The following is a 26,658-nucleotide window of genomic DNA, read 5'->3' on the forward strand; positions in this document are numbered from 1 at the left end:
TTTAACTTTTAAAAATTATTTCTTTTTCTTTCTATGGAGTCGTCACCGTGTAGCACCGTTACTGACAGCTGTCAAAATTGATTACCGTCGCGGCACTTTCATGCACGCCGCGCGCACTGTTCTAATCCAAGTTGGCCTGTACGTAGCCGAATGCACTGGCAAGCTGCAGTGTGTCACTGTGTCATGGCGGCGACTTGCCGACTTGGACGATGATTGGCCCCTCGTGCGTGACTACAAAAGATAAACAGTTGCAATTTTCTGCACAACAACAACAAAAAGAATGAATGAATGAACCCACGGCGGCTGATGGCGCGGGAAACCTAATCAGACGCAATCACGTGGCTTGCTGCTGTTGCGTTGGGTCTGACAAAAAAAGCAATATGGCCGCCAAGCGGAAATTACACAACGCTTCTAGTTGGTCAAATTGACCGGTTTGAAGCACTTTTTGTAGCATTTCCGGCGTGCTCACTCTTGTAGAGTGAGTCGCACAATTTTCAAGCAATTTCATCAAGAGTTCGACGAGAACGAACGGTTCAAAAACTCCAATTGAACACCACCTGTACTTTCCCCATGAGCTCAATTGAAGCATTAAACACGGTTGGAGATCGATTCTGCGGTTTTGTGGTCCATCGCGAAAGCGAAAGCCCTTTTAGTCATTGATCGTGGGATGACCTTCTTCTCCTTTCTTTTTTCCAGGAAACCCTGAACGCCCGACTGAACTCCCGGGTGGACTCGATGGTCGCGCAAGGCCTACTGGCGGAGATCCGTCAGTTCTACGAGCGCTTCGTGAAGCCGTACGAGTGAGTTGTGTCAACCATCTCTGTTAATCGCCTACTACGATCTTAAATATTTATTTTTTTCGTCAAGTGACAACGACTTCCACCGTGGAATTCTGCAGAGCATCGGCTTCAAGGAGTTTGTGCGGTATCTGGAAAAGTACGACCGCGACCACGACCGGCTCATCGAGGAGGCCATGGCCAACACCGGTGAAGGTGTGGCCAACCCTCCGGAAGGTCTGCCGCTGCTCCGCAGCTGTCTGGACAACCTGAAGCTGGTGACGCAACGCTACTCCAAGAAGCAGCTCAAGTGGATCAACCATCGCTTCCTGGTGGACGGCCCTCGGGAAGTGAGTCGTAAAGTTTTACGATCCTTGTGGGGGGAAGGGAAGGGAATCGGAAACAGCTGGTGCACACACCCCTCGTTTTGGCTTTCACTTCTGCACGTCACGTGTCCCTCGTTTCATCAATAACATTATCTTGTTAGCGTCTAATGAATAATTAAATCACTCAAATTTGAAGATTTTTTTTTATTGTGAAGCGATTGGGAATCGCGTGACAGCTGGGTTTGAGCGGAGGGAAATGCCCCTTGTGGCGCATTTTTCGGCACGATACCCTATAATTTACCAATTTTAAAGCGTGTTCATAACAAGGGGCTGGAAACTCTAATATTATTCAAGAATACTGAGTATACTTACGATATTCCAGTATACTTGTTAGTATACTAACCGAAAAGCAATAAACTGTAAGTATATTAAGATACTCTCAGTATATTGGTTAGTATACTGGCGATATGTAAAGGAAATAATAAGTATACTAACATATATTTTGATATACTGGTTAGCATAATAATTATAGCTCTAAGAGTTTCCAACCCCTTGGTTCATAATGGCTCCGGTATCGATTTGGCACTCAATTTGGGTTGAGGAATTATTCAGCTGAAAACACACGAGGCGGACGTAGTGTAAAATATATTTATTCAAGTATTTATTACATTCTCGAATTATATGCATTAAGGATTGAAAAGCTACGAGTGTAATCCCCCTAGGATTTCATCTGAATCAGATTCTCACCACCATTTTGAAGGCGAAAAGTGTTAATACTCCCCTTTTTTAAGAGAATAAGGGAAAATCTCCACGGTATCCCCAAATATGTTTTTTTTTATTTCTTTAGTTAAATTTTCCAGCAAAAGGAATCATTTTAAAGCAAGAACAAAGCATGCTTATTTTATATAAAAATTTCGAAATTTTCAAAAAGTATTGTAAATTTGTTTATTAAAACACAATAGTTTATTTATAAATAAAAAAATATTGAAAATTTTTAGCAATTTCTTTAAATAAACTGAAAAAATATCGTTAGGAAATCTTGATAAAATTTTCAAAAGGTCCTATCTGCATAGGATACCCATAACTCATAGATTGTTTTGGAAATTTACTCTAGAAATAATTATAATAATTAAAAAAACAAAACTTGTTCAAGTGCCAACTACAACATAGCGTTTCCACGTCAGACTATATAATTTATAATTTATCGGATTTCGGTACATTTATTAAACTTAGAGTAGCACGGTTTTCCTTATTTTATGTGGATGAAAGAAATTGAAAGTCAATCAAGTTGGGCGTAAAAAAACAAAATTTGATAATGAAAGTCTTATGAAAACAAAATTTGATAAATTCTAACTAAAAATTTTAATTTCAGAGATGATTGTTTATTCAATTTGATATCCATTTTCTGATTATTTTAATTTGTATATTTTAATAATTTTGTTTGATTTATAATATAATTGTTGGCATTTTATGTTATTTACATTGTGTCTTGATTTCTTTTTTTTTTTCAAGAATAAAGCCTTTTTGAAAAAGAACGCCATGTTTGAATCATTGTTTCGTATAAAACATGATCGGAGAACAGATTTGAAAAAAAATATCTTAGCAAGATATGTTTTCTTTTACAAATTTCATATAGCTTCAAGTTTGAAGATTCCAGCTTTTGCCGAAAAAGGAATTTCCAGTTAACAAGCAATTATAGGCCCCCAAAACCAAAGCTAAAAACTCTATTCGCCACCTACATTCGAGTAGGAGAACTTTGGTGCAAGGTTACGTTTACGTTTTTGCGCGATAAGTGCAAAGGGGAGTGAAAACTATTTTAAGGTTTTTTAAAAGAAAATTGATCTTTTGTAATGAAAAAAAGTTAACAGGAGGTAAGAAATAAAAAGTTCTATCGACTGACTTTTTGATTTTTTTTGCTAAGTTGCCTTTTTCATTGAAAATTCTGTGATTCGGATTGAAAACGCGAGAATGAGGTTAGATTGCTAATTTTGAAAATCATTCCAATTACCATTTTTCAAGCAGAGCTTTGCTTTTATGGTAGAAGTGACTTTAAAAAATATTTGTCCACTTGAATAATCTTCATTCTCAATTGATTAGTTAGATTTTGGTTGATTAAAACATTTCCTTATTTTGAATCAGATAATGAACAGGTTAAATCGGCCATCATAAAAATATGTTCGTTTATATCAATTAAGCTATTTATTTCTTACGTGAAAATGGCATAATTTGCTAATAATGTCGATTTTATGATGAAATAAAACAATTTCAAATTTCAAATCAAATTACTCGCTGTAGGTTATAATGAAAACATCACCCCAAGTTTCAGCGCCCCCTAGTGGGGGGTAATTTTGACGTTTGATTGCCTATATTCTTATATTTTTTTTTCGTTGAAGTTTTTTGAGCATGTTTTCTTTTGATTGTTTGGAATGCTTGAATTGTTTAAAAAATTGGGTTGGAAAAATACACAAAGTTTGATGGTTTTTTATTTAAAAATCAAAGCTTGAATAATAAAAAAAGAGCTTGATGAATCTCAAATAAACAGAATCTATTAAAACTTTTAAAAAACTAAATTTGTTAAAAAAAATATGGTGTATAATTTTTTGATTAAATCAATAAGGCTGGTACAAATATTTTTAAAAGTTTTTGTCACCCCCCCCCCCCCCTTCAAAATTGGCCCGAAAAATCAGGGGGCAAAAAAAAAATTTACAATAAACTTCAAAATTTCGATGAAAATTCAAGGGCAACCAGCTGAAATCAAATTAAAATACATTCTCCTGCGTTTAAAATCATTTTTAGCATGTTTGGGTTTATTAAAAAATGTTAAAATTTTTTGAAAATTTTCGATGCAAAATCTTTTTTTTCGATACAATTTTTGTTTTTGTCAGATCTTAGATTTTTTGAAAACTAATGATTGCAAAACAACTGAACTAGTGTAAAATGCATTTTAAAACACTTTTTTCATTTAAATGTGAAGATTATGGCTTGTTATTTAAATTTTTATATTTTTTTATTTTTTTGCCCCCCCCCCCCCTTGACCTCGGCCAGGGCCGAGGGACAAAAACTTTTTTAAATATTTGCATCGGCCTAATTCTTCTTGTTATTTTTTTCATACATTTTCGTTTTTGTGGAGTTTGTAAGAAACAAAATAGCTTGAGAATTAAACATATTTTTTTTTATAAATACTTATGTTTTAGTTCAAAAACTAATTTTTGTTATTTTAGAGTGTTCAGCTGCGGCTAAATCTTGGTTGTAAAAATCCTTGGAAACGGGAATTTTTCAACCAAATTTTCCGGGAAATTTCGGGAAAGCCCGATTTCTTTAAAAAAAAAATCAATAAATTTTGTTTCGATCCTGGTTATGATGGATATTTGCAGCAAAAATGTACTTTTTAAAAGCACAGCTCAAACAATTAAAAAAAACACAACTTGATTAATTTAAAACAAAAAAAATCTATTAAATTTGTCAATAATGTCAACAAATATAATGATTAAATATAACATTTTTAAATAATTTTAATTTTTAAATTTATTTTCTCAGTTCATTTTTGTTTTTGTGATACTAAGAATCTATTTAAAAGCTTGAGACTTAAAAATGAATATCTAATCGATTTTTTGAATCATTACCCCATGAAACCTTAGTTGAAAAAAAAACAATTTTTGGTTGATTTTAACACGTCAAATTTAGTCGTGCAACGGAATTTTCTTCATAGTTTCCCAGGAAATTTCGAGAATATTAAAAATTATAAAACTGTTGGATATTGTTCCGAAAATTGTATCGGACATCAAGAATATATAACATAATCCTAGAGATTAAGTTTTCAGAAGAGCTGGTTAATAAAGTAGGATCAGTAAATTAAATTGGATTTTTTTTTTGGATTTGGATTGAACCAATCAATGATTTTTTACCAATTGGTTCAAAAAAAGTCTGATTTTTATTAAATTTTTTTTTGTGGAAATTCCTGGAATTTACTAGATTTTTTCTCGGAGGTCTCTTGTTAAAAATAAACACAAAAAACATTTAGAAAATGTAAACTTCTCAAACTTGTAAATTTCTCGGGAAACTAAAAATAAAAAAAATACGGAAATTTTCGGGGTTTTTTTTCCGGGACGCTCTAGGTAAAATAAATCACAAAAAAGTTTAAGAAAAAATATACTTCCGTTTTTATGGCGGAAAATTTGTAAATTTCCCGGGAAACTGACAATATGTTTTACGGGAATATGCGGTATTTTTCCGGAGACGTTCTAGTTAAAATTAATTACAAAAAATGTTTAAGGAAATGTATACCTCCACTGTTATTGCGGAAAATTTGTGAATTTCCCGGGAAACTGAAAATATTTTTTTACGGGAATTTTCAGTATTTTTCCCCGAGACGAAAATTAATTTGAAAACAGTTTAAGAAAAGTATACATCCTTTTTTATTGCAGAAAATTTGTAAATTTCCGAGAAAAAGATTTTTTTATTACGGAAATTCCCTAAAATGTTCCGGATTTTTTCCCGGGACGCCCTATTTAAAATAAATTTTCAAAAAAAAGTTTAAGGAAATTATTCTTCCTTTTTTATTGCGAAAAATTTGCAAATTTCCCGGGAAACTGAAAAATTTCCCGCAATTAAATTTGTAAATTTTCCGGGAAAAAGAATTTTTTATTATGGAAATTCCCGAAAATTTTCTGGATTTTTTCCCGGGACGCCCCAGTTAAAATAATTTTTTCAAAAAAAGTGTAAGAAAATTATTTTTCGTTTTTATTGCAGAAAATTTGTAAATTTCCCGAGACGAAAATTAATTTCAAAAAAGTTTATGAAAAGTAAACTTCCTTTTTTATTGCGGAAAATTTGTAAATTTACCAGGAAACTGAAAAATTTCCCGCAATTAAATTTGTGAATTTTCCGGGAAAAAGATTTTTTTATTACGGAAATTCCCGAAAATTTTCCGGATTTTTTCCCGGGACGCACAAGTTAAAATAAACTTTCAAAAAAAAGTTTAAGAAAATTATTCTTCCTTTTATATTGCGGAAAATTTGTAAATTTCCCGGGAAATTGAAACATTTCCCGAAATTAAATTTGTAAATTTTCCGGGAAAAAAAAAATTATTACGGAAATTCCCTAAAATTTTCAGATTTTTTTTCGGACGCCCTAGCTAAAATAAATTTAAAAAAGTTTTAGAAAATTTATTCATTTGCTTTTATTGCAGAAAAATTAAGGATTTCCCGGGATTTTTTTTTCATAACAAAAAAAAATAAAAAAATGTATGCTTTCACTTGTATTGCGGAAAATTTGTAAACTTCCCGGGAAACTGAAAAAAATAATTTACGGGAATTCCCGGGAATTTTCCGGGTGAATTTCCCGGGACGCTCTTGATAAAAAAAATACAATTGCTTAATTTGATATTTTCTAAATAAAGCCAATATCCGGATAAAAAACTTTAAAAACAATTAACATCAGTTTCGAAAAATTGTCATATTTGTAAAAAAAATAATAAGAATTTAAAGCAAGATTTAAAGACAAACTCGCTCTTTTCTTCCATCTTCTTTCCCACCAGGTCCCCCCAATCTACCCGCTGGACACGACGGACGTATCCCTCTGGACGGAGATCGTTTCCGGTCCGGCCGTGCGCCTGATCGAGGCGCACCTTGCCAGAACCAACGAGTCCAATCTGAGCACCATCCTGGCGCCCCTTCCCAAACACGCCAGCCCGCGGGCCGGCCTCAACGAGGAAACGTCATTCCACTGTGACATCTGTCAGCGCACCATAGTAGGCGAGTACCAGTGGGCGGACCACCTGAAATCGAACCGCCACAAAAAGTGCCTCCAGAGTAAGCACAAGAAGGAGAAGGTGGGCTGTTGATCTTTTTTTGAGGTTAGTTTTAATAGACGTTTTGACAGGTGTCAAAACATTTGGTATTGTGACATTTGTGCCGAAACTCCTTGACGCTGCTCGATAGTACAGGTTTATTGTTCTTTACTGGTTTTTTGATTTACACGTTAAAACAAATGTGCCAACATAAATAGTACACCGATTACTTTCTATTAAGGTTGTAAACAAAAAACTTAACGGAAAACAAAGTTTTCTCTCACCGCCTGCTTCGATTGCTTAACATAACCTAACTTGCTGGCTGACTTTAACTTCATTAATGCTTGCTTTCGTTTATTTGTTCTTTTAGTTGTTGTGGTAAACCCAAACAATATCACGCTTTTTTTGACACCTAATAACTGTCACTTTTGTTTTCACAACGTCAAGATGATAACTTTGCGGTGTGAAAAAATTTGAAAGATGCCGGTTCCCACCTTTTTGTAACCACTAAATGTCGTCAACAAGATTCTTAATCTTCCTCCCTTCCTTCCCACCCCGTAATGTTGGCATTGTTGTGTAAATAATGGCTGTCTGTTACATGATTACATGTGTTCTTTTGTTTTCCCCTCTCCCAGCTTCTGTGCCTAATCGCCAATTTTACAACACTTTCGCTTGTGCGCTCGCGCTATTTGTTTACATATTAGTTTGACTCTTCCCCCCTTCGCTCCTTCTCATCCTCTTTCCATTCTTCCCCATTGTTCGGTGTAGAGTATAGGTGTGTAATAGTAACTAGTTAATTGTTATTGTTTTGTTTTTTTCGCTCTCTCTCTCGCTCTCTGCTTTTCTCCCACGATTTGACTAATTATTGTTTTGTTTTTTTTTTTTTTTTTTCATTGTTTGCGCGGGCTCGCCTCAAGTGGCGCCCGCAACTGTCAGTTTTGTTTTGATTAATATTTCCCTCCGATAAATCAGTTGTAGTTAAGGGTGTAAACACACTTACACACATTGTTATTGTCACGCGTTAGTTTGCTCGCTAAATGCAAGCCGGCTGGTTTGGTTTTGTTTACAACTTTGTTTACCTCTTGCTGATGGTGTTGACGTTTTGTTCGATGAAACTTAACAAATGAGAAAATCTGTGTGATACTTGTATGTTTACGTCAAACTTGTGAAAGTTGTCACATCAAGTCGATGCAAATAATTTAAATCTTGTTAGTAAGATTCAATGTGAGATGTAAGAGTCAATTTCAAAAACAAAATTAGATAAAAAAAAATCTGTTGCATACAATTTAAATAAAACAAGGTTTGCTAAATATTAACTTAAAAACAATTTTCTTGAAATTCAAAAGCTGAACTTACTACATTCTTATTGAAAACCAAATTTGTTGATAAAACATTGCTTGTTGATAAAAAATTAAAAAGAACAGAGTTGGCTAAAAAATTCTAAAAACATAATTTGTTCAATAAAAAAAATCCGATTGAAAAAAAACGAAAAATATACATCAAAATCAAAAAGAACTTAGTTTGCTAAATTTAATATTCAAGCAAATTTTGTTCAATTGTTCAATTTTTCAATAAAAAAAAATACAAAGCTTTTTGAACAAAACTATTTAAAAAACAAAGCTTGCTAAATTTTAATAAAAAAAACAATTTCTAAATTAAAAAAAAATTGAAACTAAAGTTTGTTAATTCCAAATTAAATTTAAAATTTGTTGAATAAAAAACTAAGCTTTTTGATAACAATTTAAAAAGAACATAGTTTACCTAATTTTAATTCAATGACGTATTTTGTTCAATGAAAAAAACTGTTGAAAAAAAAAACTAAGAAAAAAGAAGGTTTCCTCAATTTAAATTCAGCAATATTTTTAAAATTTAAAAAAAAACTAGGCTTGCGGAAAAAAATAAACAAACAAAACTTGTTAAATTCTAAAAAAAACAGAAATTTAAAAGGAAATTGCCTTTTGGTAGAGGGGCGTCTTGCAAATGCCGATGCTAAATAAATTAAAAGGAACTAGGTTTGCTAAATTTTGATTTTAAAACTAAATTTGTTCAATTTTTAAAAAAACATTTTTTTAAAATAATGGTATTAAAAATAACAAAGTTTGCTAAATTTTAGAAAAAAAAATTAAAAAAACTAAACTTGCTGAACAGGATAAAAATCTTTGCCAAATTGAGTCCTAAAGCCCTGTGACCATTTTTATGGACAACGGTAAAAAGCACGATAGAAAACCATTTCTGATCACTTTTTTGTTTTCATTTGAATGCAAAAAATAAGCAAATTTTAAATCCTTTGCCGTCGTACAAAGTGTCATTGTACTCAGGAAAAAAAGCTTTGTCGTTGTGACCAACAATATCACCAATTTAACCTTCATTTTAGCACCCAATTCAAACAAAAAAAAAAAGCGTAAAAAGCTAATCATAGCTTGTTGATAAATTTTTAAAAGAACAGAGTTTGCAAAATTTTAATTCAAAAACAAAATTTGTTCATTCAAAAAACAAAACTTATTGAAAAAAAAAACAAAAGAAAACAAAAAACTAAAATTGCTTAATTTTAATTGCAAACATTTTTTAAAAATAAAAATCTAAACTAGCTGAATAAAAAAATAAGGTTTGATAAATTTAAATAACAAAACAAAATTTGTTTAGTTGAAAAACAAAGCTTTTTAATCAAAATTTAAAAAAAGAACTCAGTTTGCTAAATTTTAATGTTAAAAACAAAATGTTCAATTCTTCAATTTGTTAAAAAAAAAACAAAACTTTGTGGTTCAAACTAGTTTTAAAAATAAAGTTTGCAACATTTTTTTTAAAGAAAAAAAAACAAAGTTTGGCTAAATTCAAATAAAATACAAAATTTATTAAATAAAATAAAGTTTTTTGTGACAATTTAAAATTAACAGAGTTTGCTAAATTGTAATTTAATAACATTATTTGTTCAATAAAAAACCTGTTGAAAAAAAAACTAAGAAAAAACAAAGTTTGTTCAATTATAATTTAAAACATTTTTTAATTAAAAAAAACTAGACTTAACAAAAAATGGTTAGTTGAACAAAATTTGCTTAGTTGAAAAAAACAAAGCTTATTAATCAAAATTAAAAAAAAGAACTCAGTTTGCTAAATTTTAATTTTAAAAACAAAATTTGTTCAATTCTTCTATTTGTTCAAAAAAAAAAACAAAACTTTGTGATTAAAACTAGTTTGAAAAAACAAAGTTTGCTAGATTTTAATTTAACAACATTTTTTCTAAGAAAAAAAACAAAGTTTGGCTAAATTCAAATAAAATACAATTTTTTTTAAATAAAATAAAGTTTTTTATGACAATTTAAAATTAACAGAATTTGCTAAATTGTAATTTAATAACATTATTTGTTCAATAAAAAACCTGTTGAAAAAAACTAAGAAAAAACAAACTCAACAAAAACAAGGTTTGTTAAATTCTAATTAAGAGAAAACATTAAGAGAACTGAGTTTACTAAATTTTAATTTAGAAACAAAATTTGTTCAGTAAAAAATAAAAAATACTTGTTGAGTAAAACAATTAATAATAACAAAGTTTGCTGAATTTAAGCACTTTTTTATGAAAATAAAACTAAACTTGGTGAATAAAATAAAAACTAAGGTTTGCAAATTTCAGATTAAAGACCAAAAAAATAATTTTAATCTTTAAACATTTTTAAATGAAAAACTTATCTGGTAACAATATAAAAAACAATCTAAACTCTAATTGATAACAAAATTTGTTAAATTACAAAATAAAATTAATTAATAAATAATCAAAAAGAACGGAGTTTAATAAATTTTGATGTAAAAACATTTTTTTTAAATTAAACTGAAAACAAAGTTTGCTGAATTTTATTTAGAAAAAAACTAAACAAAATAAGGTTTGCTCAATTCACATAAAATTCGTAATTTGATAACAAAGCTGGCTGATCATAATTTAAAAATAACATAGTTTGCCAAATTTAAATTCTAAAACAAAACGGAAAAATAGAAAACAAAACTTGTAGAACCAATGCGTAAATAAAACAAAACTTGCTAAATTAAAACAATAAAATATATTTTTTATAGTTAAAATTAAATGAATGCATATATTTTTTATGAGATTCAATGTTGACTACCGAGACGCAAGTGCGACGACATAACCTATAATTTTGCGACATAATCACGAGCAATGCGTTGGGAAAGTAATCCGATTAACACCGCAGCCTCGAACCAAAACGTCAACCAGAAATCCCGTTGCTTAACAACTAGGTAGTACGCAGGCAACTTCCTTTTCGTTTCCATCTCTTTCACGCGCATTCACACACACACATGTAACACAGTCGGTATAGTAGAGAAGAGAGTACTTAACAAGATATTATGCACTAACGTAAAAATTACTGTAATCAAAAATGCCAGCGGCCAACAATCACGATAATCACAGAAGAAGAAAAAGTGCGCGACAGCTTGGCAGACGGACGGTGGTGCAGGTTTCACGTAACGAACTTTTAACTATAAATTAACAATTAGCGTTAAAACCGAGATCGGTGGTCAAAGTTGGCGCCGGATGGTGCCGATATGGTGCAAATTCAAACTCTTCCCAGGTTGTTTGGCAACGATTAAGGGGGGTTAAAACAGCCACGTTTGTTCGAGTAACATCTAATATTTGCGTTAATTCTAAGGTTTTTTTTGTTAATGGTAAATGTATATTTTTTTACAGTTTTATATTGCCCTTTTCGGTCGGTCAACCCTTAAAATGTACTGTAAATACGTATCGGTGCCACAACTAGATATTCTGGTAAGATTTTGCAGTGTGCAAACAACTTTTGTTTTTTTTTTCCTCGCAGTCACAGCTTTTGCTCGGGTCTCAAAACAATACGGCGAATGGTTGATTTCGGTTTAAAATGACTTCCTGGTGCGAACACGGTATACTTGGATGATTTGTTTTGACTGGTGTAGCCTACTTGGATCGGGCCGGGAAACCTAAACTCGCGCCTGTCAAAGTTTTCTACACTATATAATATACGGTAAATTCCTATGGTAGTTCTATGGTATTGTGTGTTTTCCTTTGTATAATCGTCTATAGTCGAGAGAGCTGCATTGATTTACGTGTGGTTTTTACTCTTCCGCATCAACGGGTTTCTTTTAAATGATATGAGAGGGGCACTTTGCAAGTTTAACCCGTCCGGTATAAATAACTATTTGCTTTAAGGTAAGTATATATATTGTATAATTCTTGTTGTTTTCCTCACGATAGATTATTAGTTTTTTTATAGTCTTGTTGTTGTTTTTTTAATGTCACTTTTAATATTACCGATCAAAACTACGACCAACATTTACAAGGTTTTTTCCCTTTTATTGGGATGTGTTTATTGTTTTGTTATTCTCACTTAACGACGCTTATTAGTGACCTTAACTATAGTTGCTGTTTGTTTTCACTTTTATTTACGTGCGCTTCTGTTGGTTGCCTTTGCTTAACAGTTCGTTCTAAAATCAAAATCAATTTGTTTTTTTTTAGTTTAAAATTTATAGGACAATAATAGTCCTAAATGAGTTAATCTTTTTGAACGTATAAATAACTTTGACAGCTCGTTCTGACAGCTGAATTGAATGTTTGGTAAATTTATGAACAAAAAACGTGGACTGTCAAATTAAACTTCAACAGCTTTTCTCTTTGTTTACCTTCTCGTCATAATTTGAATATGTTTTGTTTACTTTCCTCCCCTAACTAACCCCTTTCCTTATTGTCATCTGTCACTCTTCGTTTTCCTGTCCCCCTCGCCTTCCCACCTTACTCTTCCTCCTCGTCCAGCGGCTGCTCCCTCGTTCCGTAAGTCGGACAGCAAAGCCCCTCCGACCCATCCGGCCGGATGCAAAACAGCGAAATCTCAATATCCGTCGGCTCGTGCGGCACAATCCCGTGCGAGTCCCGCAGTTCCGCCGACGGGAACCAGGCCGGCTCGGTGTCCTCGATTATGTTGATGCCACATAACCTAGAAAAAAAATCAACAGTAGAGGCCGCCCTCTGTTTTGACAGCTGCGAGTTGCCGCTACTCACCGACAGATGGCCACGCCGGGAATCCACAGGATGGACACGCAAACGAGCAAAATCGCGACCACCACGCACCAGTGGGGCCACTCGAGGTTGTCCGTGTTGCCGGTCAGCGGGTTCCAGCCCGGATAGCTGCTTCCCTCGGAAGCCAGCTCGATAAAGGACGCCACCAGGATCGTCAGCATGGCAATGGGGGAGATGTACTTCCAGCACAGCATCCAGTAGAGATGGGGTCGCGAACCGGTCATCAGCTCGATGTCGTCGGCGAATCTGGAAGGGGGGAATTTTAACCCAGAAATTACTCTCTTTGTTCGAGTGTGTTTGATTATTTTTGCAAGGTAAACAAACAGCTGTCAGTTTTGAGACACTTCCATCACAGATAAACATATGATAACTAATGACAAAAATTACAAAATAAATACAAATAATGAAAATTGTCAAAATTGTTAAAATTGTTAAAATTGTCAAAATTGTCAAAATTGTCAAAATTGTCAAAATTTTCAAATTGTCAAAATTTTCAAAATTGTCAAAATTTTCAAAATTTTCAAAATTTTCAAAATTTTCAAAATTGTCAAAATTGTCAAAGTTTTCAATATTTTCGAAATTTTCGAAATTTTCAAAATTGTCAAAATTGACAAAATTGACAAAATTGTCAAAATTGTCAAAATTGACAAAATTGACAAAATTGTCAAAATTGTCAAAATTGTCAAAATTGTCAAAATTGTCAAAATTGTCAAAATTGTCAAAATTGTCAAAATTGTCAAAATTGTCAAAATTGTCAAAATTGTCAAAATTGTCAAAATTGTCAAAACTGTCAAAATTGACAAAATTGACAAAATTGACAAAATTGTCAAAATTGTCAAAATTGTCAAAATTGTCAAAATTGTCAAAATTGTCAAAATTGTCAAAATTGTCAATATTGTCAAAATTGTCAAAATTGTCAAAATTGTCAAAATTGTCAAAATTGTCAAAATTGTCAAAATTGTCAAAATTGTCAAAATGTCAAAATTGTCAAAATTGTCAAAATTGTCAAAATTGTCAAAATTGTCAAAATTGTCAAAATTGTCAAAATTGTCAAAATTGTCAAAATTGTCAAAACTGTCAAAACTGTCAAAATTGTCAAAATTGTCAAAATTGTCAAAATTGTCAAAATTGTCAAAATTGTCAAAATTGACAAAATTGTCAAAATTGTCAAAATTGTCAAAATTGTCAAAATTGTCAAAATTGTCAAAATTGTCAAAATTGTCAAAATTGTCAAAATTGTCAAAATTGTCAAAATTGTCAAAATTGTCAAAATTGTCAAAATTTCAAAATTGTCAAAATTGTCAAAATTGTCAAAATTGTCAAAATTGTCAAAATTGTCAAAATTGTCAAAATTGTCAAAATTGTCAAAACTGTCAAAACTGTCAAAACTGTCAAAATTGTCAAAATTGTCAAAATTGTCAAAATTGTCAAAATTGTCAAAATTGTCAAAATTGTAAATATTGTCAAAATTGTCAAAATTGTCAAAATTGTCAAAATTGTCAAAACTGTCAAAACTGTCAAAACTGTCAAAATTGTCAAAATTGTCAAAATTGTCAAAATTGCCAAAATTGTCAAAATTGTCAAAATTGTCAAAATTGTCAAAATTGTCAAAATTGTCAAAATTGACAAAATTGTCAAAATTGTCAAAATTGTCAAAATTGCCAAAATTGTCAAAATTGTCAAAATTGTCAAAATTGTCAAAATTGTCAAAATTGTCAAAATTGTCAAAATTGTCAAAATTGTCAAAATTGTCAAAATTGTCAAAATTGTCAAAATTGTCAAAATTGTCAAAATTGTCAAAATTGTCAAAATTGTCAAAATTGTCAAAATTGTCAAAATTGTCAAAATTGTCAAAATTGACAAAATTGTCAAAATTGTCAAAATTGTCAAAATTGTCAAAATTGTCAAAATTGTCAAAATTGTCAAAATTGTCAAAATTGTCAAAATTGTCAAAATTGTCAAAATTGTCAAAATTGTCAAAATTGTCAAAATTGACAAAATTGTCAAAATTGTCAAAATTGTCAAAATTGTCAAAATTGTCAAAATTGACAAAATTGACAAAATTGTCAAAATTGTCAAAATTGTCAAAATTGTCAAAATTGTCAAAATTGTCAAAATTGTCAAAATTGTCAAAATTGTCAAAATTGTCAAAATTGTCAAAATTGTCAAAATTGTCAAAATTGTCAAAATTGTCAAAATTGTCAAAATTGTCAAAATTGTCAAAATTGTCAAAATTGTCAAAATTGTCAAAATTGTCAAAATTGTCAAAATTGTCAAAATTGTCAAAATTTTCAAAATTTTCAAAATTGTCAAAATTGACAAAATTGACAAAATTGTCAAAATTGTCAAAATTGTCAAAATTGTCAAAATTGTCAAAATTGTCAAAATTGTCAAAATTGTCAAAATTGTCAAAATTGTCAAAATTGTCAAAATTGACAAAATTGTCAAAATTGTCAAAATTGTCAAAATTGTCAAAATTGTCAAAATTGACAAAATTGACAAAATTGTCAAAATTGTCAAAATTGTCAAAATTGTCAAAACTGTCAAAATTGACAAAATTGACAAAATTGACAAAATTGTCAAAATTGTCAAAATTGTCAAAATTGTCAAAATTTTCAAAATTGTCAAAATTGACAAAATTGTCAAAATTGTCAAAATTGTCAAAATTGACAAAATTGTCAAAATTGTCAAAATTGTCAAAATTGCCAAAATTGTCAAAATTGTCAAAATTGTCAAAATTGTCAAAATTGTCAAAATTGTCAAAATTGTCAAAATTGTCAAAATTGTCAAAATTGTCAAAATTGTCAAAATTGTCAAAATTGTCAAAATTGTCAAAATTGTCAAAATTGTCAAAATTGTCAAAATTGTCAAAATTGTCAAAATTGTCAAAATTGTCAAAATTGACAAAATTGACAAAATTGTCAAAATTGTCAAAATTGTCAAAATTGTCAAAATTGTCAAAATTGTCAAAATTGTCAAAATTGTCAAAATTGTCAAAATTGTCAAAATTGTCAAAATTGTCAAAATTGTCAAAATTGTCAAAATTGTCAAAATTGACAAAATTGTCAAAATTGTCAAAATTGTCAAAATTGTCAAAATTGTCAAAATTGTCAAAATTGACAAAATTGTCAAAATTGTCAAAATTGTCAAAATTGTCAAAACTGTCAAAATTGACAAAATTGTCAAAATTGACAAAATTGTCAAAATTGTCAAAATTGTCAAAATTGTCAAAATTTTCAAAATTGTCAAAATTGTCAAAATTGTCAAAATTGTCAAAATTGTCAAAATTGTCAAAATTGTCAAAATTGTCAAAATTGTCAAAATTGTCAAAATTGTCAAAATTGTCAAAACTGTCAAAATTGTCAAAATTGTCAAAATTGTCAAAATTGTCAAAATTGTCAAAATTGTCAAAATTGTCAAAATTGTCAAAATTGTCAAAACTGTCAAAACTGTCAAAATTGTCAAAATTGTCAAAATTGTCAAAATTGTCAAAATTGTCAAAATTGTCAAAATTGACAAAATTGACAAAATTGTCAAAATTGTCAAAATTGTCAAAATTGTCAAAATTGTCAAAATTGTCAAAATTGTCAAAATTGACAAAATTGTCAAAATTGTCAAAATTGTCAAAATTTCAAAATTGTCAAAATTGTCAAAATTATCAAAATTGTCAAAATTGTCAAAATTGTCAAAATTGTCAAAATTGTCAAAATTGTCAAAATTGTCAAAACTGTCAAAATTGTCAAAATTGTCAAAATTGTCAAAATTGTCAAAATTGTCAAAATTGTCAAAATTGTCAAAATTGTCAAAATTGTCAAAATTGTCAAAATTGTCAAAACTGTCAAAATTGTCAAAACTGTCAAAATTGTCAAAATTGTCAAAATTGTCAAAATTGCCAAAATTGTCAAAATTGTCAAAATTGTCAAAATTGTCAAAATTGTCAAAATTGTCAAAATTGACAAAATTGTCAAAATTGTCAAAATTGTCAAAATTGCCAAAATTGTCAAAATTGTCAAAATTGTCAAAATTGTCAAAATTGTCAAAATTGTCAAAATTGTCAAAATTGTCAAAATTGTCAAAATTGTCAAAATTGTCAAAATTGTCAAAATTGTCAAAATTGTCAAAATTGTCAAAATTGTCAAAATTGTCAAAATTGTCAAAATTGTCAAAATTTTCAAAATTGTCAAAATTGTCAAAATTGACAAAATTGACAAAATTGTCAAAATTGTCAAAATTGTCAAAATTGTCAAAATTGTCAAAATTGTCAAAATTGTCAAAATTGTCAAAATTGTCAAAATTGTCAAAATTGTCAAAATTGTCAAAATTGTCAAAATTGTCAAAATTGTCAAAATTGTCAAAATTGTCAAAATTGTCAAAATTGTCAAAATTTTCAAAATTGTCAAAATTGACAAAATTGACAAAATTGTCAAAATTGTCAAAATTGTCAAAATTGTCAAAATTGTCAAAATTGTCAAAATTGTCAAAATTGTCAAAATTGTCAAAAGTGTACTTTTATGTATATTTTGGTTAATAATTTTTACCTAAAATTTATTCCAATCCTACCTCTTAATCCCGTAAATATAGCTAACCCCGATGCACTCAAAGAACGCTATGATCAGCAGCGTGTAACTTCCGGCGAAGCTGTCCATCAGCTGGAAGATGTAACTTCCAGCGCCGTTCGCAAAGCACATCGACAGAATGCTGCACGACAGGCAGAGACCCTAAATGAAAAGCGTATTAGTACGTACGATCACCCATAACCTTGAAGGGTTACTTACCCCCGTGATGACCTCCTTCGGCACGTTCGGAAAGAGCTTCATGTCCACGAGCGAGGTGGTCACGCCCTCGAGCGTCCCAAACTGCGAATCGATGCCGAGCGTGAACAGCATCAGGAAGAACAGGACGGCCCACAGCTGGGCCGCCGGAAACTGGTTGATCGCCTCGGTGAAGATGATGAACGCCAGGCCGGTTCCGGAGGCACTCTGTCGTTAAGATTAGGGTTAGTAAGGTGGAGATCACAAGCTACGATCGAAAATCTACTAAGAAAAAAGTAGCTACTAAGCGAGAGGGTTGAAGCGATCGCGGAAGAAAGTGAGGTTAGCTCTTGGTTATAGGACAGAACAACAAACCGGTTGGCAACAACATTGAACACGACTACACGATCGACGATCAAGAGGAGGAGGGGCTTTACGTTTTCGAGTTCCTTCTGAAGATCGCAAACGGGGAGGTCGGCTTCGGCCGTCTTGTTCAGCGCCATCAGCGCGGTTCGTTCCTCCACGCACGAGTCGAAGATCGAGTGGGCCTGAAAAGGAGTACGCGATCAGTTGGGATCTTCACTAGCTCGACGATCTTACCTTGAATCCGATCACGGAAAAGACCACCACTCCGGCGAACATGCTGGTGCTGCAGTTCGTGAAGGACACCACCAGCGCGTCCCGGTAGCAGTTGTTGTTGGCCGGATTGTACGAGCTGAACGCGATCAGTCCGCCGAAGGCCAGCCCCAGCGAGAAGAAGATCTGCGTGCCGGCCTCCAGCCACACCACCGGCTCCAGGATCGACTCCCAGCGCGGTGTAAAGAGGTGCATTACGCCGTCCGAGGCACCTGCAAAGTGTTGAAGATCGTGAACACTACTAGCTTATGATAGGGCTAACTTCACTCACCCTTCAGCGTGATCCCGCGGAAGAAGAAGATGATCAGCACCACGTACGGGAAGATCGCCGTAATGTACACGATCTTGCTGGACTCCGTGATGCCCTGTACCATGCACATGTACACCAGGAACCAGGCCGTGATCAGCGCGATCGCCACGTTGTAGTTGATATCCTCCGGCTCGTTCACGCTCGGCGACGCCTTCAACGTCTCCCTGTACCAGTAGTACTTGGTCGGCGACGACACCACGCACTCCGGCTCAATGTCGTAGGTAAAGTTCTTGTACAACCGCTTCGGGCACTCGGCCCACGGCAGCGGCGACTCGACGCTGTGCACCAGGTAGATCAGGCACCACGCGATGATCGTGTTGTAGTACAGCGCCACAATGTAGCTCACAAAGGCGGACGAAATGCCGATCCCCCCGAGATACGGGGACACCTGGTGCCACACTCCGATCGCGCCCTTCCGCAGCCGTTGGCCGATCGCCAGCTCCAGGTAGAAGATCGGAATGCCCTGCAGCAGCAGCATCACAAAGTACGGCACCAGGAAGGCTCCGCCGCCATTTTTCTGCGCCAGATACGGGAAGCGCCACACGTTGCCGAGGCCGACGGCGTAACTAAGGGGAGAAAGAATATTTGATGACATGGGAACCGGTATCCGGAACATCCGGTGTGACCATACTGGAGGCGATTTCAGGTCTAGTTTGAACAGAACCGAAACCAAGAAAAAGCAATCCGCCACCTTACCCTATGGTCGCCAACAGGAACGTCCACTTGCTGTCCCAGGCTTCCCGATCATCCTCTGGCCTTTCCGCCGCGGCCTGCTCGGCCGCCACAATCTGCTCGTGCACGGACATTTGCGCTGCCAACTTTCCCCCAGCTCCCTTCGGTCCCGTCGGTGGCGCCGACGCCGGCCCCATGTCCAGGTCCAAAATCCGTGCCATCGGTGGGTCATCGTCGGAGATGAAGGCCTGGTTGGTGGCCCCGTAGGCCACGCTCCGGCCCCCACCCGGTCCGCCACTGCCATTTTCCGCCCGCACCAGTCGACTTCGGAGTTCCTTTGTTCGAAATCAAAACAAAAACAAAACAACAGAGAAACGTCAAATTTTGTCAACAAAAACAATGATTTATTCATGCGTTCATTTGGTATGCGTCACAGGCCACTTGCTGAAATGGCCCGGCCTCGGGTGGGCCACTTCCACTCGCTCCAGCGGCCTCCAAGCGAACCGGCCAACGGTGCCGGTGGAAGTGCGCGGGACTCCGCCCGACGGCCACTCCGGGGAAATGTTCAGCTCGGCCAGTCGGGACAAATTTTCGACCGGGCGGCGTCCGTAACCGGTGGATTCGTAGACGGCGGAAATCCGGCTTCGGGTTGCGTCCTGGAGGGCGTGCACTTCGTGCCACTGGGCGCGGTGGGACAGGCGCGCTCGGCGGGCTGCCTCCATCCGTTCCCGGCACCAGCGGTCCGCTTGGAAGAAGGTCGGCTGGTGCTGGGGCATTTTTGACGGGAAAGTGAGAGGAGTTTGCTCTCGGAATGTGGAGCGGAGAAATGTCAAGGGGGATTCGGAAAGCGAAGACTGCTGCGTTTTTAGTTGTTTTATATCTTATTCACGATTAGTTATTTAATTATTCACGATAAGTTATCAAATAAATATCAATTCTCGCTTACTTTTTCAAAAGGTTATATGTACATAAGAAACCCGTGGTGCATTGGTTGTTTTGTATCCTTGAGTTATTGATTTCTAGAGCTTTTTTTTTAACCAAAAACATTTTTTTGTATTTTTTGTAATTTTTGTAATTTTTGTAATTTTTGTAATTTTTGTAATTTTTGTAATTTTTGTCATTTTTGTCATTTTTGTCATTTTTGTCATTTTTGTCATTTTTGTCATTTTTGTCATTTTTTGTCATTTTTGTCATTTTTGTCATTTTTGTCATTTTTGTCATTTTTGTCATTTTTGTCATTTTTGTCATTTTGGTCTTTTTGGTCATTTTTGTCTTTTTTGTAATTTTTGTCATTTTTGTCATTTTTGTCATTTTTGTCATTTTTGTCATTTTTGTCATTTTTGTCATTTTTGTCATTTTTGTCATTTTTGTCATTTTTGTCATTTTTGTCATTTTTGTCATTTTTGTCATTTTTGTCATTTTTGTCATTTTTGTCATTTTTGTCATTTTTGTCATTTTTGTCATTTTTGTCATTTTTGTCATTTTTGTAATTTTGGTCATTTTTGTCATTTTGGTCATTTTTGTCATTTTTGTCATTTTTGTCATTTTTGTCATTTTTGTCATTTTTGTCATTTTTGTCATTTTTGTCATTTTTGTCATTTTTGTCATTTTTGTCATTTTTGTCATTTTGGTCATTTTTGTCATTTTGGTCATTTTTGTCATTTTTGTCATTTTTGTCATTTTTGTCATTTTTGTCATTTTGGTCATTTTTGTCATTTTTGTCATTTTTGTCATTTTTGTCATTTTTGTCATTTTTGTCATTTTTGTCATTTTTGTCATTTTTGTAATTTTTGTAATTTTTGTAATTTTTGTAATTTTTGTCATTTTTGTCATTTTTGTCATTTTTGTCATTTTTGTCATTTTTGTTATTTTTGTCATTTTTGTCATTTTTGTCATTTTTGTCATTTTTGTCATTTTTGTCATTTTTGTCATTTTTGTCATTTTTGTCATTTTTGTCATTTTTGTCATTTTTGTCATTTTTGTCATTTTTGTCATTTTTGTCATTTTTGTCATTTTTGTCATTTTTGTCATTTTTGTCATTTTTGTCATTTTTGTCATTTTTGTCATTTTTGTCATTTTTGTCATTTTTGTCATTTTTGTCATTTTTGTCATTTTTGTCATTTTTGTCATTTTTGTCATTTTTGTCATTTTTGTCATTTTTGTCATTTTTGTCATTTTTGTCATTTTTGTCATTTTTGTCATTTTTGTCATTTTTGTCATTTTTGTCATTTTTGTCATTTTTGTCATTTTTGTCATTTTTGTCATTTTTGTCATTTTTGTCATTTTTGTCATTTTTGTCATTTTTGTCATTTTTGTCATTTTTGTCATTTTTGTCATTTTTGTCATTTTTGTCATTTTTGTCATTTCTGTCATTTTTGTCATTTTGTAATTTTTGTCAATTTTTGTCAATTTTTGTCATTTTTGTCATTTTTGTCATTTTTTGTCATTTTGGTCATTTTTGTCATTTTTGTCATTTTTGTATTTTTTGTAATTTTTGTAATTTTTGTAATTTTTGTAATTTTTGTAATTTTTGTCATTTTTGTCATTTTTGTCATTTTTGTCATTTTTGTCATTTTTGTCATTTATGTCATTTTTGTCATTTTTGTCATTTTTGTCATTTTTTGTCATTTTTTGTCATTTTTGTCATTTTTGTCATTTTTGTCATTTTTGTCATTTTTGTCATTTTGGTCATTTTTGTCATTTTTGTCATTTTTGTAATTTTTGTAATTTTTGTCATTTTTGTCATTTTTGTCATTTTTGTCATTTTTGTCATTTTTGTCATTTTTGTCATTTTTGTCATTTTTGTCATTTTTGTCATTTTTGTCATTTTTGTCATTTTTGTCATTTTTGTCATTTTTGTCATTTTTGTCATTTTTGTCATTTTTGTCATTTTTGTCATTTTTGTCATTTTTGTCATTTTTGTCATTTTTGTCATTTTTGTCATTTTTGTCATTTTTGTCATTTTTGTCATTTTTGTCATTTTTGTCATTTTTGTCATTTTTGTCATTTTTGTCATTTTTGTCATTTTTGTCATTTTTGTCATTTTTGTCATTTTTGTCTTTTTTGGCATTTTAGATTTTTGTTTTATAGTTGAGTTTTTTTTTTTTATTTCCTTTACACATTTTTTAATTTATTGTGAGTATTTTCATTTCCATTTTTGCTTTTAGTTGAAATTATTATCCAAAACCTAATTATTTTTATTTGACTAAATGTATGGCTTTTTTTCTTTTCTGGTAGTAAAACCAAAATGAAGCATTTATTTTGGTGTAAAAAAAATAAACATTCCTTTTAAATAAAAAAAAATTACCATTCTCGTGACGCATACCAAATATTTCCAAAATTAATGTATTTTTAATTAATCTCAAGCTATACTAACCCTTAGCTCTAGCTCATCCAAGCTGCGCACCGTCGCCTGCTGGATCAAATCGCGCGAGCTTTGTCTACGAAATAAATGCGCCGTGTTGGCCATGTTTTTTTGTTTGTAAGATGACGGGAAGTTTGCAGAGATTTAGGCTAAAAACTCTTTCGTCTGTTGCTGTTTTGATGTGAAGGTGGTGGCTGGTGCTCACGTGCACAAACTTCGGTGTGTGTGGGTGATTTTTGTAACTTTTTTTTTTTGGTTGTGATTTTTTTTTCGCAGGCAGGCAGGCAGGAATGGATTTGTTTTGAAACAACTCTTTTTTACGGGATTTTATGGTAAACACACACACACTCAAACAAAACACTCATAACACACGGATTGGTTGGTGCTAGTGGTGCTCTCTTTTTGTTAGTGCTTTTTTGGTGGTTGGTGCTAACGGTGGTGCTCATTGAGTGCTGATGTCATCTTGTTTTGAAATCTTTTCACTGTTGAAATTTGATTATTTTGTTGTGCTTGGTGCTAGTGATTTGATAGCTGGTGCTGCCGGTGCAAATGTGCTAGTGAGTCAAAGTTTAAAAAACACCATGCGTCTCCATGGTAATGTCAGTTCAACTCCAAACGAACCCCCTTCTCAATCGCTGCCAGGTCAAGTCAAGTCAAGTCAGAGGGTGCTATGATCCCACTTTACAAGACGAAATGGCTGGGTGTTTATTTATTCACTTTCGTCCCTGTTATCTCCTTTTTGAATATCTTTCCATTCAACAGATGGGGAGCGGCGCTACAATGTGGCAACATTGCCGGAGGATCAACGAACCTTTTTCAGTGGGAACGGAAAAGCTCCTAAATTGATTCAATTGGATCTGCGCCATTCTTTTCAACCAAGTGGGGTCCACATCCGGTTGTCACCATCAACGATGGAGACAACAAAACAAGACAAAAAATAAAAAGAACCTTGACAGGATTTAAAAGCCATCCAATTAATCAGAACGTCAACATCCGGTGGAAGACTTTCTTCCCTCGTCGAAAAAAGAACAAAAAACCTAAGTAGCCCGTGTGCGGTTCTGAATTTGATGGTTTTTCCACCCTCCCCACCAAGATATGATGGTCATGGCCAGCTGTGATGAAAGCCCGGATGTTGCCCCAAAAGTGCGTAAATCACGCCGCTCACGGCACCACCCGTGAAATTGCCTTAGACGACTTGGGTGGCTCCTGAATTTTATGACACTCGTTGCGACCCGATGGAATTGTTTCTGATATCGTATGAATTTTAAAATACTTTAAATCAGAAATTCTGCAAAATTGTCAAAATTGTCAAAATGCTCAAAATTTTCAAAATTTTAAAAATTGTCAAAATTTTTAAAATTGACAAAATTGTCAAAATTGTCAAAGATTAACAAAATTTAGAAAATTATCATGATTTTGAAATTTAACAAAATTTAGAAAGCTAAAGAAAATATGAAAGTTAACAGATTTTAGAAAACGAACAAAATTTAGAAAATTAACATAATTAAGAAAATTTGGAAAATAAACAAAATTAAAACAATCAAAATTTAAAAAAAACAATTTTGGAATAATTGAAGAAATTGGCAAAATTATCACAATTGTCAAAATTTACAAAATTATTAAAAAATCAGAAAGTTAACAAGATTTAATTTTTCACAAAATTTAGAAAACTAACGAATTTTTAAAAATTAACAGATTTTAGAAAATTCACAAAATTAACAAAATTTTGAAGATCTGGTAAATCAACAAAGTTTAATAAAACACAAAAATCTCAAAATTTAAAAAAAAAGTTGGAAAAATTACTAAAAATGGCAAAATTATCACAATGGCCAAGGTTAACAAAATTTTGAAAATTAACTTAGGAAAATATAAAAATTACCAGATTTAGAAAATTAACATCATTAGGAAAATTAACAGATTTGAGAAAATTAACAAAATTAGAAAATGAACAAAATTTAGAAAACAAAATAAATAGAAAATTAACGAGGTTTTGAAATTAAACAAAATTTAGAAAACTTAAGAAAATATAAAAATTAAGAGATTTAGAATATTAACATCATTTAAAAAATTTGGAAAATTAACAAAATTTAGAAAATTTACATAATTTAAAAAAAATAGAAAATTACCAAAATTTAAAAAAAAAACAAAATTTAAAAAAAGTTAAAACAATTACAAAAAATGGAAAAATTACCACAATTTTCAAAATTTAAAAAGTTAACAAAATTTAGAAAATTAACGAGATTTTGAAATTTAACCAAATTGAGAAAACTTAAGAAAATATTAAAAATGACCAGATTTAGAAAATCAAAATCATTCGAAAAATTAACAGAATTTAAAAAAATAACGAAATTAGAAAATGAACAAAATTTAGAAAATTTGGAAAAATAACAAAATTTGAAAAAAAAACAAAATTTTAAAAATAAAAAAAAAGTATGAACAATAACAAAAATTGGCAAAATTATCACAATTGTCAAAATTTAAAAAAATAACGAGATTTTGAAATTAAACAAAATTTAGAAAACATAGGAACATATCTGGTGTTTTTTTTTGAAAAGGTCCAATAAACCAAATTTCCAGTTTTTGCTTTTTGGGTGTTTTTAGAACCGCCCTGAGTCAGGGGTATTGAAAAACACCCAAAAAGCAAAAACTGAAAATTTGGTTTATTGGTCCTTTTCAAAAAAAACTCCAGATATAAAAATTACCAGATTTAGAAATTTAACATCATTTGGAAAATAACCAGAATTTAAAAAATAACAAAATTAAAAATTGAACAAAATTTGGGAAATAAACAAAATTTGAAAAAAAAATCAAATTAAAAATAAATAGTTGGAAAAATTACAAAAAATGGCTAAATTATCACAATTGTCAAAATTAGCTAAATTGAAAAGGTTAACAAAATTTTTAAAATTGACTAGAGGAAATTATAAAAATTACCAGATTTAGAAAATTAACAACATTTGGAATATTACCAGAATTAAAAACATTAACAAAATTAAAAAATGAACAAATTTTTGAAAATTTGGAAAATGAACAAAATTTGAAGAAAAAAAATTCAAAATTAAAAAAAAAAGTTGGAAAAGTTACAAAAATTGGAAAAATGATCACAATTGTCAAAATTTACAAAATTTAAAAAAAAAACAGAAAATTACCCACATTTTAAAATTTAACGAAATATAGAAAATAAGTAAAATTTTGAAAATAAGCAGAATTTAGAAAATTAACATAATTTAGAAAAATTTAAAAATATTCAAAATTTCAAAAATACAAAATTTTCTAAATTTAAAAATATAAAAAGTTGGACAAATTGCAAAAAAAAGCAAAATCATCACAATTGTCAAAATTTACAAATTTAGAAAAAAAATCAGAAAATTAATAAGATTTAGAAATTTAACAAAATTTAGAAAACTAACGAAATTTCAAAATATAGCAGATTTTAGAAATTAACAAAATTTCGAAAATTATCAAGATCTAGAAAATTTACGTCATTTAGGAAATTTTTTAAATAAACAAAATTTAAAAAATACAAAATTTTTGAAATAAAAAAAAATACAAAGTTAGAAAAATTGCTAAAATCGACAAAAGTATCACAACTGACAAAATTTACAAAATAAAAAAAACAGAAAATTAACAAGATTTTGAAATTTTACAAAACTTAGAAAACTGAAGAAAATATAAAAAATAGCATATCTTAGAAAATTATCAAAATTTACAAAATAAAGAAAATTTAGAAAATGAACATAATATATAAATTTTGGAAAATCAACAAAATTAAAAAAAAAGTTTCTAAATATAAAAAAAGTTGGAAAAATTGACTAAATTGTCACAATTGTCAAAGATTGTAAAATTAAAAAAAAAAAACAGAAAATTAACAAGATTTAGAAATTTAACAAAATTTACAAAACTAACAAAATTTCAAAATATAACAGATTTTAGAAAATTATCCAAATTTATAAAACTGTCAAAATTAAGAAAATTAACGTAATTTA

The 26,658-nt window shown here is 31.5% G+C and overlaps 2 protein-coding genes across 6 annotated transcripts in view; one reads left to right on the top strand and one right to left on the bottom strand.

Moving 5' to 3' along the window:
* Nucleotides 1–26,658, top strand: part of LOC120422065 (tRNA dimethylallyltransferase) — a 246,745-nt gene that overhangs the window by 211,008 nt on the left and 9,079 nt on the right. Inside the window, exons 5-8 of one of the 5 annotated variants that reach the window (XM_052706665.1) lie at nt 697–800; nt 868–1,126; nt 6,639–6,932; nt 11,584–11,776. In XM_052706665.1, the coding sequence (XP_052562625.1) occupies nt 697–800; nt 868–1,126; nt 6,639–6,932; nt 11,584–11,766 (840 nt within the window). In that variant the 3' untranslated portion in view covers nt 11,767–11,776. Of the gene's footprint in view, nt 1–696; nt 801–867; nt 1,127–6,638; nt 6,957–11,583; nt 11,777–26,658 lie in introns of those variants that run through there. The other 4 variants (XM_052706666.1, XM_052706669.1, XM_052706667.1 and 1 more) reach the window with 4 other exon arrangements.
* LOC120422064 (sodium-dependent neutral amino acid transporter B(0)AT3) lies at nt 12,055–22,848 on the bottom strand. Its single transcript, XM_039585404.2, has 9 exons — nt 22,685–22,848; nt 19,333–19,643; nt 18,598–19,202; nt 18,291–18,538; nt 18,128–18,238; nt 17,715–17,918; nt 17,500–17,657; nt 12,922–13,185; nt 12,055–12,856 (listed from the first exon to the last, which is right to left on the bottom strand). Exons 1-9 carry the CDS (start codon nt 22,775–22,777, stop codon nt 12,655–12,657), a joined length of 2,196 nt encoding a protein of 731 aa, XP_039441338.2. The 5' UTR covers nt 22,778–22,848; the 3' UTR covers nt 12,055–12,654.

This window comes from Culex pipiens, chromosome 1 (genome assembly GCF_016801865.2).
Source record: "Culex pipiens pallens isolate TS chromosome 1, TS_CPP_V2, whole genome shotgun sequence".
Classification (NCBI taxonomy): domain Eukaryota; kingdom Metazoa; phylum Arthropoda; class Insecta; order Diptera; family Culicidae; genus Culex; species Culex pipiens.

What these genes read in the sequence shown, in the direction of transcription:
- LOC120422064 (XM_039585404.2), bottom strand. Translation starts at nt 22,777, where the DNA reads ATGGCCAACACGGCGCATTTATTTCGTAGACAAAGCTCGCGCGATTTG. An exon ending in TATATTTACGGGATTAAGAG is followed by an intron (nt 13,186 to 17,499) that starts GTAGGATTGGAA and finishes CCCCCCTTCCAG; the next exon opens with ATTCGCCGACGACATCGAGC. An exon ending in CCCGGCGTGGCCATCTGTCG is followed by an intron (nt 12,857 to 12,921) that starts GTGAGTAGCGGC and finishes TTTTTTTTCTAG; the next exon opens with GTTATGTGGCATCAACATAA.